Source organism: Cavia porcellus, unplaced genomic scaffold, assembly GCF_034190915.1.
Source record: "Cavia porcellus strain 051 isolate PalLab524CR breed Dunkin Hartley unplaced genomic scaffold, mCavPor4.1 scaffold_20, whole genome shotgun sequence".
In the NCBI taxonomy this organism is placed as follows: Eukaryota; Metazoa; Chordata; class Mammalia; order Rodentia; family Caviidae; genus Cavia; species Cavia porcellus.
The window spans coordinates 33,520,057-33,534,284 of NW_026947503.1; the positions used below are offsets into that span (position 1 = coordinate 33,520,057).

The 14,228-nt window shown below is 43.6% G+C and overlaps 1 protein-coding gene across 2 annotated transcripts in view; it reads left to right on the plus strand.

Annotated features, from left to right (window-relative positions):
- Positions 1-14,228, plus strand: part of Myo5b (myosin VB) — a 359,763-nt gene that overhangs the window by 255,880 nt on the left and 89,655 nt on the right. For both annotated transcript variants that reach the window (XM_063231700.1, XM_063231701.1), the window contains exons 15-17: positions 4,561-4,713; positions 5,520-5,617; positions 12,328-12,414. In XM_063231700.1, coding sequence (XP_063087770.1) covers positions 4,561-4,713; positions 5,520-5,617; positions 12,328-12,414 — 338 coding nt within the window. The remainder of the gene's footprint in view (positions 1-4,560; positions 4,714-5,519; positions 5,618-12,327; positions 12,415-14,228) is intronic.

Consider the following 14,228-nt stretch of genomic DNA (forward strand, 5'->3'; position numbering starts at 1 on the left):
GAATGAGTTCTTATATATTTGGCACATTCTAAATACTAAAATATTAGTGCTTGTTATTTTTAAAGCCCTTAATTTGTTTCATTTTAGTCATAGGATTAACAACAAAATTCCTCAGTTAAGGCCCACATGGACTGGTCACTTTTTCTTCCTTCCCACACGTGCACTGGAGTGTACTGCCTTTATGTCAGTGCTGAGCTCCATATGTGCAGTTATTTCCATCTGTAACATGCTTTCCTACCCCTCAGATATCCCACCACTCTAAACAGCCCCTTCCTAAGAGCATCTTTTCCTAATTTTCACACCCCAGGCACTTCTGTAATTGTATCTTCATTCATTTTATTTAGGACACCATCTTGTCATTATGCTTTTAATTGCAGAGGTAATTGATTAGTGTCTACCTTCCAGAGTACATAAGAAGCTGTGGTTTTGTTCATTTTTGTATTACCAGCCCCTAACACAACATGGGTTGTGAATTTGATAGTAAATAATGTTGGATCTATCAACGAACTAACTGGTCAATCTTCTTTTGACCTAATGTTTCCTTTCTCTTCTGTGATAACATATAGAATTAAGTACCGAATAAAAGGACACATGTCATGTGGCGTATAAATTTTAGCTGCTAATGTTAAAAATCCTATGTATGAGTTGTCTGTATTTCTCTGACAGTGTAATAGTGACCCTTCCATCTAAGGAGACAATATTTATGACTTTGAAATGCTGTGCATGAAAAGAAGAGGTGAGAAAAGATTCATTGCAAAGACGTTATGAATAGGAACAGAACTCTCATCTGTGGGCAGCTAAAACTTGGAGACTCCATAATGATGCCATCAGAGTGACCCTCCAAGCCATCTGCCTGACTACAGTATCCTTAGTATGGACTGAGGTCTCTTTATCTCCTTTGTTGAAATTATTTTGGCTGTGGGTTTTGGATATCTTTTGGCTGTTAGCTGTGGCCTTTCTAGGCCTGGTGCAAGAATTCAGATTGTGCTTTTCTGAGGAACGTGGTAGCATTCTCCAGTGCTAATTATAATGTCACAATCCTGTTGCAGCCACAAAATAGCCAGCAGTGGGTATTGACTGGAGCTCCTCACCAGATGGTCTTTGACCTTAAGATCATTGAATGATATTGGTTTATTTAGGATTGTAGCAGACTGAACCGAGAATCTCACATGCTAAGCAAGCACTCTACCATGGAGCTATATCTCCAACCCCAATCACTTGGTGGTGTTTTTAGATTGAACTTAAAGCCAGACCAGAAAAGTAAACAACTACAACCTTAATCTTCATGTAAACCACTGTGCTAAAAAATGGAAATCAAGCTCTCTGATAGTTGATGTTTGAGCGAGAAATGGAGAGTTCAGAGGAAGGAGCTAAAACAGACATTGATCCCAGTATATTCGCATATGTAGTCACACAAGTACACACACAGTTGTTTCATTGCCTTGTAGCCCATCTGACTAGCAAACGTGCTATGTAAAACAAAATACTGATTTGTATATAATTACTCCTGACTCTAAAGTTGAACTAAAAACTGTAAAGTTCTAATACCTAAGAGCAGTTTTGGAAGAACTATGTTTTTGTATTTTTTATTTTAGTTTTAGTTCGACATGCTTGATGTAGGAAACAAGTCTAATTTTACCAGCATTAGATACTGCTTTTGAGTATTACCTGTCTTGACCTTGTATGTGTAGGTTGGCAACTCAGGCCACTCCTCTTTTGTCTTTTTCATTTTTATTGGTACCAGGGATCAAACTCACGACCGCCTGCTTGCAAGGCAGGTGCTTATGCCACTGAGCTAAATCCCCGGCCCCTGGCCAATCTTCTTTGATTGCAAAGTATTCTTGCGTAAGACTAGGCTTAACACTTGGTGAAAATTAACTTTATTTTATGGAATTTATTTGTTACTTATTATACAAGGAATGCCAGAAGTCATCAGATGAGTCAAGTATCTGCATTTCTCAGTTTGTAAATGGACATGCCTCAGTGGTCCTATGCCTGTCCTGGGGAATGTCAAGTTTTAGGGGAATGAGATCCCCATGACATGTTTTATTCTGTACCTCATTTTACCATGTGACTCAAGCATGATTACCTAAAGAGCTGCAAAACTTGCCTTCAACTGAGCTAAGTCAGCAGGTCTAACATCCAGGTCCTGAGAAGAGCTGTCATGTGCCACAGCACTGTGTTGCTCCTTTGTCTGGATGCTAACATGTTCATGCTGAGACATCATCAGCTTGTGTGACTGTCATGTCACGTAGTATGAGTTGGAGAGGAGTGAGATGACCAGGGCATACTGTACATTGTAATGTGAAAGGCCTCTGTGTATTGCCTAATATTTGTAGATTTCTAAGAGTATCTGCATATATAGATCTGAATAGATCTGCTCTGAAATACTGATGAAAGATGTCTTTGGATTATTTCATGACGTTTTGGACCTCTCCATTATATAATATTTTTATTTTCCAAGCTATTCCAAGCTATTAGTATAATGGCCTACTTACCATGTTCTTAGGGTGCCCAATGAATCCTCAATTAAACTAGGACTCAAATTATTGAAGACTCTAGGGAATTCAAAGCAGAATATAATCAAAGAAGTTGACCATCACTGCTATCTAGGACATATAGGCTTATATGAAAATGATGTTCCACCTTGAGTACTTAACTCACCTCGCCTAAATTTTCTACTCCGAATTTCAGAGCATGTTACCAGCTGGAGGATTAGTTCACAAAATGCCTTTTTATATGCTTGATCATGATCACAAGCATATCAAAGACAAAAGCTCTATTCTAAACTCTCTTGTATTTCTACTTCCTTTATTGTGCCAGTTTAAGTGACAAGGATACCTTTGAGTATTGAAACAAGTTGTGCCCTGAGTGTCCAGGTTTCTTGTCTGGGCTCAACCATTGACTGGCAGCCCTTGAAGAGCTCCTATCAGCCACTGCACTTGAAAATTAAAGCAGAATTTTTGGAGGGCCCTGTTCCCCAAGCTCCTGTTTCCTCACCTGCAACAAGGGGTGAGAGTTGGTTCCAGATCTGAAACTATGCTGCTGCTTTCTTTTCAGATCAAAGATATGTTTTTCTTAAACATCTGAAGGTTAGATAAGTGTTTCATATGCAATCTAATAATTCAAGTAGATAATGTTAGAGTACTTACATAATGGGCTCACTTCTCTGTGCTTATATAGATTATCTCAGCCCTCGTCTTCCCTGGTGGTGGGAGAGGTTAGGAGGCTGTAGACTGAGCACAGACCTTGGGGTACCTTCTGGGTGCCAAAATGGGTAGAGCACTGTGAGAAGGGTCACAGGGGACACAAGATTGGTCCTGGAGAGAGAGGCCCCAAGATAAACAGAGGAGGAGGGAGAGGGGTGTTTCAGGTAAGAGGAGCACAGTGAGCAAAAGTGTAAATGTGGGAATAACAAGCATGGTGCTGTATGGGACAGCACCTGACTGCTTTGCAGTCTTTTGAGTGAGGATGAATGGGGTCAGATTATGGAGTCCTTGAATGTTAGACCAGGGCACTCAGACATCAAAATAGAAGAGGCAGGAGCAAGGCATTTAAGTGGGATTTAAAAGAAGTGGGTGCAATTGGTGGTACATTCCTGTAATCACAACACTCACAAGATTGAGGCAAGAGGATTGCCTTGAGTTCAGTGCCAGTTTGGGTAACATAGTGAGTTCAGGGCCAGCCTGGACTACGTAGTGAGGCTCTGACTCAAAAAATAAAGAAGTAAGAGCAGAACTTGGAGTCTGAGGCACTAACACAGACTCTGGTCTGTTGAGGATGGAAGGAACAAGGTTGGCAAAGGGGACCTGAATTCTTTTCCTTCGGCACTGACAGGTTCTTGCTAAGGTCTCACAGTACTTTGTACTAGCCCCAGCAGTGACTGCCAGGGGATGGTGGCAGAACTGTGTTCTGGGTATAGGGCTGAGGGTCCCAATGGCTAGGGCTCTCTGAGCCACCGGTTCTTCATCCAAGGTGTCCATCTGCACATTGCTACAGAGGTGCCAACCCAGAGAAACCACAGAACTGAGTCCTTTTAGCAAACCCATATAACACGTATAGTGTTATACCCAGGCTCAGGGAAATCACACCATGTTACAAAAGCCAACAAGTGTGAGAACATAGTGTTTACATGTAGTCCTGTGAGAGTATATCTCTACCTCTCTCTACTATAAATTTGAGAATATTTTCATAACCCTGTATCCATTAGTCATTTTCTCTTCCCTGGACATTTCATATATTGTATTTGAAATGACATATGTGTGCTTTTGTGTCTGGTTTCATTCATTTAGCATATTTTCAAAGTTCATATTGTAGCATGAATGCAGTATTTCTTCCTTTGCATTGTTGGCTCATTTCATTGTACCCACGCATCAGATATGGCCATTTGAAGGTTCCTAGTATGTTGCTCTTATGAATAATGCTGCTCCGAAGGGTGTACAAGGTTTTGTGTGTTTCATTTCTTGTGGGCATATCTTAGGAAAGCAGTTTGGGGAGGATTTAAACAATATAAACTGCAAGAAATCTCATTTTTATTATTCTTCTTGTGATTGTTTCTAGTTCCCATTAGTGTCTGACTTGTTTCGTGATGACAAGGATGCCATTCCTGCCACCCCGGCCGGGAAGGGATCATCTTCAAAGATCAACATTCGCTCTGCCAAGCCCCCCATGAAGGCCGCCAACAAAGAGCACAAGAAAACTGTGGGCCACCAGGTCAGCTCCAGGCTCACGGCTCAAAGCCATAGCTGTGGTGTGTGTGGCTGGGGTGACCTTGCCGTAGGTATGACTACAAGGGCAGGAAGGTCATGGTAGCCTTGGTGCCAATGGCCTTGGCCACTTAAATCAAGCTTCTTGTCTTTTGAGGAGGAAACTCCAAAACGTTCATCAGAGAGAACTAACAGAAGAAAGGGGAAGAGAAATAGGACAAGCCCAATCAATGCATTAATTGCTGAGCACAGCCATAGTGATTAGCTAAGAATGCAGAGAGGAAAATTGAATAAGCACAGGGATGAAGACTTCCAAACACTTCCAAACAACTTCTCCCTTCTTCTAAGGTCTCTATTGGCGTTCTGCCCAATGTATCTTCAGAGAGAAGCTCTTGGCTACCACCATATACTTATATTCCTGTGGATTTGCCAGTTCTGGACATCTCATATGCATACAATTATTCCTTGGATATTGTGCCATTGGGTGTCAAGGCTGCAAGGCCACAGTGCACAGCTGTCACCTCTCTTGTCTCTCAGCATTCACTTTCCTTTTCATCTCACTTGATCCCATCCCTGGGAATTAAGCATTCCAAGGGATGGTCTCTGCTCCTTTGGTTTGAGTAGGAAGGACTTGATTTTTGGTCTCAGCAAGGAAGCAATGTCAGCTGGAATCTGACCACAGGTTTCTGAGTCTCCTCCTTTATTCTTTGCCTAATAGTAATAATAGTAACAACTATTGCTGTCACCACCACTCTTTATCTTAGATTCAATAAAATGTTAAAAATAACCAAACGCTGGCTTTTGCCTCCCCAGTTCCGCAACTCACTGAATCGCCTCATGGAGACCTTAAATGCCACAACACCACACTACGTCCGCTGCATCAAGCCCAACAATGACAAGCTGCCATTTTAGTAAGTATCTGCTGGGCATGGACAAGCCCAAGACTACATCCTCCTCAAAAGTTCAGGGAAAGTGGGATGGGCCCACTCTGCAGCATCAAGGGGAATGGGATGGGATTCTGTAGCTTGAGCATGGTGACTGGTCAGGTGGGTTTATGTGTGAACAGGCTGACAGATGTCACTGGGTTGCACCTGCCACTCTCCTGGATTCAAGAGGGTGAGCAGATACATTTCTATAGTTACCTTAGGCTTGCAGTGGTATTGAGCATGCATCCCTGAATCAAATATGAGGATCATGTAGAAGTTTGCCATTAACTGTGGAAAGCCATGTCTCTCCCATAAAATGTTAAATTTAGACATATGAAGATGACAGGAGTAGCCTGAAAAGTTGTTTCTGGCACTGAGGAAGCCAGCCCTCGAATGTCACCTGGAATGTCAGGACGCAAAGCTAGTCCTGCTTCTCACATCGCCTCTGCCACTGCACTCCCAGGTTATCTTCTCTTACCTTCTCTGCACTTATTATTTCTGCCTTGAAATTGTTCCTTGCAGTTCTGTCCACATTCACTTGGCTGACTTCATTCAAATATATGTAAGAGTAACTGGTAAATATCTTTTTCTGCCTTTTGCTTCTACCAAATTCCAGACTAGTGTTTCTGTATGCTGCTTACCGCCTCTTAGGTCACCTCACATTCAACATTGAGACCACACTCTTGATCTTTTGCTTCCAAAATGACTGCTCTTGCTTTGCTCTCTGCTTTAGTGAACAGTGTAACCATTCCTGACAGCTCCTTCATCTCCAAACCTGATGCCCAAATGAGAATCCTGAGTCCCTCTAGGCCAGCTCTGTCCGGCAGGATCTTCTGTGACAGTGGAACTGTCCTGTATTCACATGTCCAGTGTCATAGCAGCTAGTCATGTGTGGCATTCAGTGCCTGAAATGTGGCTAGTGTAATTGAGGAACTGAATGTTTCATTAGTTTCATTTCAATGGCACATTCCCGCAGGTGACTAACACATTAAACAGCACAGCCCTTGATTTTGCCTCCTTTTCTCCCATTGTCTGGTCATTGTCAAAGTCCCATGAAATCTACAAGAAAATTTAACTCATTGCCTCTCTTTTTTTTTTCCCTTCTCCTATCTCCTTGTTTCAGATCCTGTTCATTTCTTTTTCCTTTAAACTTTTTATGAACATGGATCAATTATGAACCCAACATTAATTGGGTTCGGAATCTTTATATAGTAACCACTGATAAATCCAGCTGCCCTCTATTCACATTCACTCTCATGTGGAATCAAGGAGTCAATCTGACTGTGACTGCGATAGCCAGACTGCGATGTCCAGATAGCAGGACACCCAGACCATTAAAGCAGCTTCTTGGCCACCTCGGCAGCTCCTCTTCCCTGACTCTGGGCCTCCACCTGCCATTCCCTCTGGCTCAGAAACATGCATTTTAAACTTTTTAAATACAGCTTATTCCCACCTTTCTTTATGCTAAGACCAAAAGGGAAACCATGGAAATTTCTTTCTGTGAGAGCTCTGACTCTCAGACTGAACATCTGAACTGCCTTCCGCACTTGCTGTCATTTAATAAAGCCAGAGGCCTCCCCTTGGGCCTCGTGGCGGGAGAGGGCCAAGGAGAAGCAGTGAGTCAGTGTGCTCTGAAGTGTGCTGACTGCTCGCTTTCTTTTTTCCTCCACATTCTGAGATGCGCCTGCGAGCCCTGCACCCACCGGTGTGGCATCTGCTTACTGCTTGGCTACAGGAAAAGAAGCTGGTGGAAGAGCAGTGTGTGTGAAAGATGCAGATTGTGTGTGACGGGCTGGGTAACATGAAGGCCGGGACAGCACAGATGGTGCTCAGTTCCTGTTCTGCCCCAGCCAGCTGTGACCCTGGGCAGTTCATTGACCAAAGCCTGGTATCTTCCAAGTGCCAAGTACTTTGTGGGTTTCTCACCCTTTTTCTGAGACCCTTCTTTGCCTCCAGAACCAAAATTTTTCAGCAAGTTCAGAGAATGGGAAAAATAAAAAACAGTAATGAACCAAAACAGAAACCTGAATTCATCTTCAGGCTCACTGCTGATTATTTGGCTAATCACAAAGCGGTCTTTGATTGTCTTTGTTTCATTGCTTTACCTGTTAATTGTGATTTTAGAATATCCTGATGAAAAAACCCAAGGAGATCGTGGGAATTGCTTGTAAGAGGTGTAAGCATTAATATGATTAGAATTTTTGTTACTGACGTTAGAAGGAAATTATTGTATCATTCTTCCCATTCCTTATAAATATCTCAGTATTAGTACTATCAACATCTCAGGTCATAATTATTTGTCATAAGGGACCCTCTTGTGCATCATAGGATGTTTGGAAGCATCTCTGGCCTCTACCCACCAGACACCAGTACCATTCTCCCCACTGTGACAAAGATGTTTTTAGACATTGACCATGCTCCTTGGGGAATAAAACTGCCCCACTGAGGACCACTGTCCTATACTGACTGCTTTGGTAATATCTTATTTTACTCTCTGCTTTCTTTATTCAAGAGCCTTCCCTCATACCTCTTATTAGGAACCAGGACAGCATAGATAAAATGACATTAGGAGTGTCCCATCACAAGTAACTGACAGTAGCCAAGCAGTAAGCAGATGCCACTTCGGTAGGTGCAGGGCTCGCAGGCACATCTCAGAATGTGGAGGAAAAAAGAAAGGAGCAGTCAGCACACTTCAGAGCACACTGACTCACTGCTGTCTCCTTGGCCCTCTCCCGCCACGAGGCCCAAGGGGAGGCCTCTGGCTTTATTAATGACAGCAAGTGCGGAAGGCAGTTCAGATGTTCAGTCTGAGAGTCAGAGCTCTCACAGAAAGAAATTTCCATGGTTTCCCTTTTGGTCTTAGCATAAAGAAAGGTGGGAATAAGCTGTATTTAAAAAGTTTAAAATGCATGTTTCTGAGCCAGAGGGAATGGCAGGTAGAGGCCCAGAGTCAGGGAAGAGGAGCTGCCGAGGTGGCCAAGAAGCTGCTTTAATGGTCTGGGTGTCCTGCTATCTGGACATCGCAGTCTGGCTATCGCAGTCACAGTCAGGGTGACTCCTTGATTCCACATGAGAGTGAATGTGAATAGAGGGCAGCTGGATTTGATCAGTGGTTGCTATATAAAGATACCAAACCCAGTTAACATGTATAACTGGCAATGTGTCCCAGAAGTGACTCTAGGCAGTCCTGTGAAAGTGCTACTGGAATAGAAACAAAAATAAACACAGTAAAGGGTCTTTCTTCACCCAGGAAAGAGGTGGCGTGTGGTGAATGTCATAATCTAGAGACACTTGGAAGAGGACCCAGTTTCTTAAAGGTCAGCACACTGGCCCCAGGGTCTTGGGATCCTAAGCTGTACTCATAAGATACTGCCAAGCCTGAAAAAGTGAAAGGGCTGATTGAGTGACATCTGACTGCAGAGGTGGAGCCCAGTTCTGACACCATGGGATCCTCACTGTACATTCAACAAGCTCCAGGCTCTGTTCTGCACCTTATACTGGAGGGGAAAGTGTAAACTACAGTTTGACCCTGTGTCTCTCTTGTAACCTGAAGTAGATGTTAATTGTCCTCACCAGAGACCTCCAGAGTTTAACAGCAGAAAGCCTGGTTTCCCACTCTTCACCAATTCATAGTGATTGCAGACAGGCAGTGAGAAGACAGGCTTGACAGGGAGTCCTCTGTACTACCGAGTTAACATACAGAAGACTGGCTTAAGAGTGGCAATATCTTCTTTGTATCAAGTCTTTTTACTTTACTCTGAAAAGTCCTTTTTTCATATCACTTGATCATTACAGCAAAGCTTGGAGGTGATAAGCAAGCAGATGTCCTCAGCACCCACTGAGTGAATGAGGAAGTGTGCTATGGAGAGATCATGTCTTCTGCAGAGTGACACCAGCTGATAGTGGCAGAGCCGAGGCTGACCCGTGTTCATGCCTTTAGCCCAAAGCACAGAGGATGGTGTCTTGGGAGGGCAGAGCAGTTGTGAGGAGTGGAGTAATTTGGCTGAGCTCCTGAAGCAGTGAAGTTAAGGCTGAGCTTTCCTGCTGAGCTCTAGGCATGGTGTGCAGCTCTGAGACAAGACTGACACCACACACACACCCCTCTTTCCCAACATACTTTTGCTGTGTTGTGTGGGGGTAGAGACATCCAGCAATCCATTGCCTGACAATCAGACAGTTGACCGCTGGGATGCACAGTGTCTGCAGAGCATCATGTAAGGGGATACAAGAGAAAGGAGGGATAGGATGGCTAGAAAGAGAAGTAGTTTAGTTTGTTTTGTTTTTGTTTTTTAAGGAAAGAAGTGATTATTAGAGAGTATCTGTTTATTGTCCACTAAAAACGTGGTGAGAGGTAATGGGAGTGGGGACTCTTTCCATACCTCTCATGGTGTCACAGATGCTTTGAGGCATGCTGCCATCTCTACCATATGTGGTGGGATGAGTTCCTTGTAGATGTAACAGGCAGAGATAAGACACCAGTGATCATATGATTGCTGTGGTGAGGTATGGAGTCTGGGGAGGGAGTCCCACAGTCCATATAACACCTCTGCAGTCATTCATAACTTGGGTGCAATTGCCTGTCCTGGAGGTGAAATGAGCAGAGACTGTACCCCAAGTGCTATGCATGGTCACCAGGAGTCTATGTCTAAAGGAATGCATTACGATATTGATCAAGGCTCTCCTCTGCTCCCAGAACTTGTTCTATATCCTCTGTAGAAGACTGGAAGACTGAAAAACTGCATAGGATGTGTATCAGAAAATAGTATGCATGTAGTCCTATTAGACCTTAGTGCTGGAGGAGCTTTAATTCTGGTGAAAAAGATGAAATTGTCATACAAAGTAATGGTCTTGTTTGGGACCGTGTAAAATTCAGCACCTGGTTGTGGTTTATACTCTCAGTGTGGGTGACTTGAGGCCGATGTCATTCTGGATTAACCAAAAAGACCATTAAGCTGGCTGTTGGGAAAACATGGGACATGGGCAGGCTGAGGAGAGGAGTGAGGAATGAAAGCAAGTACGGGCTTAGAGGAGGCTGTGGTCTTTCCTGGGACTTGAAATCCATGACTCGACTGGGATGCAGAGAGTGCTGGAAGTGAAGTGGGAACTTGTGCTGCCAGTCACCTGGGAGGAACCTGCTGAGCCCGGGCCCATGTGATACTCAGTATTAGAGTGTGGGATGGTTATAACTGAGAAGGGAACAGAGAGATGAGAGCACAGACAGCCAGTCCCATGAGGCAGATGAATCTGCCTGTAGCCGACCCTTACATCCATCTGCAGGGCCTGTATCTGAGGGGTCTGGCCACTGGGAATTACTCCTGGGTGGTTGTGGAAAGTGATGGCTTGGCAAGAGGCTGCCTGCTGGGCAGTTGCATGTCCTGGAGTTGATGTAGCTTCTATTTCTTTTTATCCAGCAGGGAAAGCTGGGTTGTCTGGGGCTGGTTCTGGCCACAGACACTGATCTGTGGCTGTGAACCTGGGGGTGGTCCTCATTCCTGCCTTTCCATTTACAAAGGAGGACGAACAAAAGAAACATTCTTCTGCTGCATTTGAGATGCAAACAATCAGAAGGAAAGGGTACTTTATTGCTTATCTCTTCTAGTAGAGTGGGAAGGTAGATTTAACAAATTGTAAATAGCAATTAATTTTAGGTCAGCTTAATTCTTTCTCAGTTGAGACTCCCTCAGGTGTCTTACACCACTTGCCCCTGTTTCCCAGTCTGCCTTGTAGCGTACACTACTGTGCCCTCTCCTCTCCAAGCACCACGGCCCTTAAGAAAGCCCACATAAGGTCTGAGTTACTCTACAATATCACACTCAATGTCTGTGTGTAAATGAATACTGGTGTTTGGGTGCTAAACTTGGCATTGTAGGGCATGAGAGTGATTTAAAATGGGCCCATCTCTCTGAAGAAAGAGAGATAAAGTTCTTCATCTATATGACTTGTTTTGGTTTTGGTTTTTTGAGATAGGGTCTCACTACATAGTTCATACTGGCCCTGAACTCAGTATGTAGCTCAAGCTGGCCTCAAACTTGATAATCCTCCTGCCTCAACTCCTGAGTCTGGCATTACAGGCATACACCACTATGCCCAGCATCTATATAATTTCTTCAATATCTGTCATGATCCTAGCTAATTATATGCGCCATGATCTTGTGCCAGGAGTTGTTCTACTGGCTCCCATGGGCTATTTAATTTTCATACTATCCCTAGAAAATGGGTGCTTTGAATATCCCATCTTATACTGAGACCCAAAGAGATTAATCTTGCCTCAAATTACATGTGCTGTTACTAGTGGCCATGTCATGAGTCAAACCCAGGTCTGCCTGGGCTGAAATTCACCTTTATAGTCACCAAGCTAAATAATGTTAGTGGTGCTAAGTGTAACGGAGGCATATAGCATAAGCTGTGAACATTGAATTGGGACACATGCCCACTTGGATGGAAACAGGGCAGACTCTGGAAACGAAGCAGGATGGAGTCTTGGAGGGTGGAGAGTGTTCATTTAGGCATAAGTACATAAGTGCCTCATGCATGGAGTTAAAGATGCTAACTGGTTCATTCACCTGCCAGGCAGTCTGTGCCCCAGCCGTGTACACAACCTTCTCTATATACTATGGGGAAAGGTGTGCTTTCCTTCTCTCCCATTATGTTATGTGTCAGCATGGCCACTCATCACTTGTCTTACTGTTTGGCAGCTTTGACCCAAAGAGAGCCGTGCAGCAACTCAGAGCCTGCGGGGTGCTGGAGACGATTCGCATCAGTGCAGCGGGCTATCCATCCAGGTAATGTGCTGCTGGCCACACCCTCCTGGGTTGCTAGAGAGCAGCCAGGGAGTCCTCATATATACCGTTAACCCAGAACAGATCCTCACAGTTCCCACAGCCCAGTGGCCCAGGCAAAATATTGATGGGAATAAGAATTTCAGTTGACCTGAAGAATATGGGAATCAACAGTAATGTCCTTTGGGGCAGCTGTTCAGATTTCACTTGTCACTGGTCTAGGGTGATGAATGAGCTACAGGAGCAAAAGGGATTTCCACCACACTCAACTCTGACATATCCCTTTTATCTTTTTTAAAAATTTTTATTATTTTGGTAAAAGACAGTAATAGTTAGCATCCTAGCCATTTTTAAACATTTAGTAGCATTGTTGCATAATCATCACTACCACCCATTTTCAGATGCTTCTTATCTTGCAAAATATGTAATAAAAACTCCCTGTTTTAGTCCCTGTTTGTTACTATAACAAAATATCTCAAACAAGGTAACTCTATGAAGAAAAGAGATTTATTTACTTCATAGTTCAAGAAGCTGAAAGTCCAAAGCTATGTGGGCTGGATAGGTAGTATCATCAGACAAGAAGTTTTGGAGTACCTGGGACCCCACAGTGCCTTCTGAGGGTGGTGTCCCAATTGGACTAAGGACCTTCCAGTATACCCTCCCTCCTAACACCACTACCCTGGGGACCAAACTTCAACACATGGATCCTTGAGGAATAAACTGCGTGAACCACAGACCTTCCTTTTCCCTTCCCCATTCCTGCCAGCCACTTCTACTTTGTCTTTGAATTTGACAGTTTAAGGTGCCATGTATGAACTGAATCATGTAATATTTTTGCTTTTATTATAATGTCTTCAAGGTTCATTTGGGGGTCATAGAATGTGACAGAATTTTCTGCTTCTTAAAGCTAATATTCCCTTACATGTCTGTATCAAATTTTGCCTGGCCATTCATAGATTCTCTATAGTGGAAAATACAATTTCATGGTCTAATGTGCATTCTGGATAAGCCACTGAAGCACTCCAAATCTGAGCAAGCTGTGCCAGGACTCTGGATTTCCTATGGATGCTTGCCTAAAGTAAGGAAACAGAGTAGGGAAGCAAATGACAATTTCACTAGCTCACACCAAACAACGTACCAGTGACACATAAACCAAACACCTTCTGCTGTTAACTGAGACCGAATTAAACGGTGTAGCAGCCAAGTGCTGTGATCCTGCCCACAAGGACCATCTGTCCTCACAAGTCCCTTGTGTGTCAGGGTGGGAGGAGCCAGAGGTACAGACGAGGGCAGGCAGCACAGGTCTCCCCTCCACCTGTCATTTCATGTGCAGTAGTTAATTACCCATAAACAGCTTAACTGTAAACAATTCCCAAATGTTAGCCCTGGAGGGAAATTATTGATGGAATTCAGAATTTGCATTTGACCTGGAAAGTATAAGAACTATCACTAATCTGCAACATCCAGGCAACTTTTCAAAACCCAGCAGGATGATCCCTGGAGCCAGATCTAAGGCGATTAATTCTTTTCTTTTCAACCACATCTTTCCTTGTATAGGAAAGGCCTCATTTTTTGACTTTGGTATCTTAAACAGTGATAGCTAGCCACTGTTAGGAACATGGGCTAGCTTCTGCTTCTTAGATAAGGCTTGGCATTTCTTTTCTCAGTCTGCCCTGTGGTACCCAGCGTTTCTATCTTTTGATTGAGGGGAGAGGGCCTTAGGGTCCAGGTTAAGTGGCGCAGGTGTGAGTTCAAATCACTGACATTTCGGTCTCTGCTACATATGTAGGATAACAACATTTCATTTAGTTGAAGAG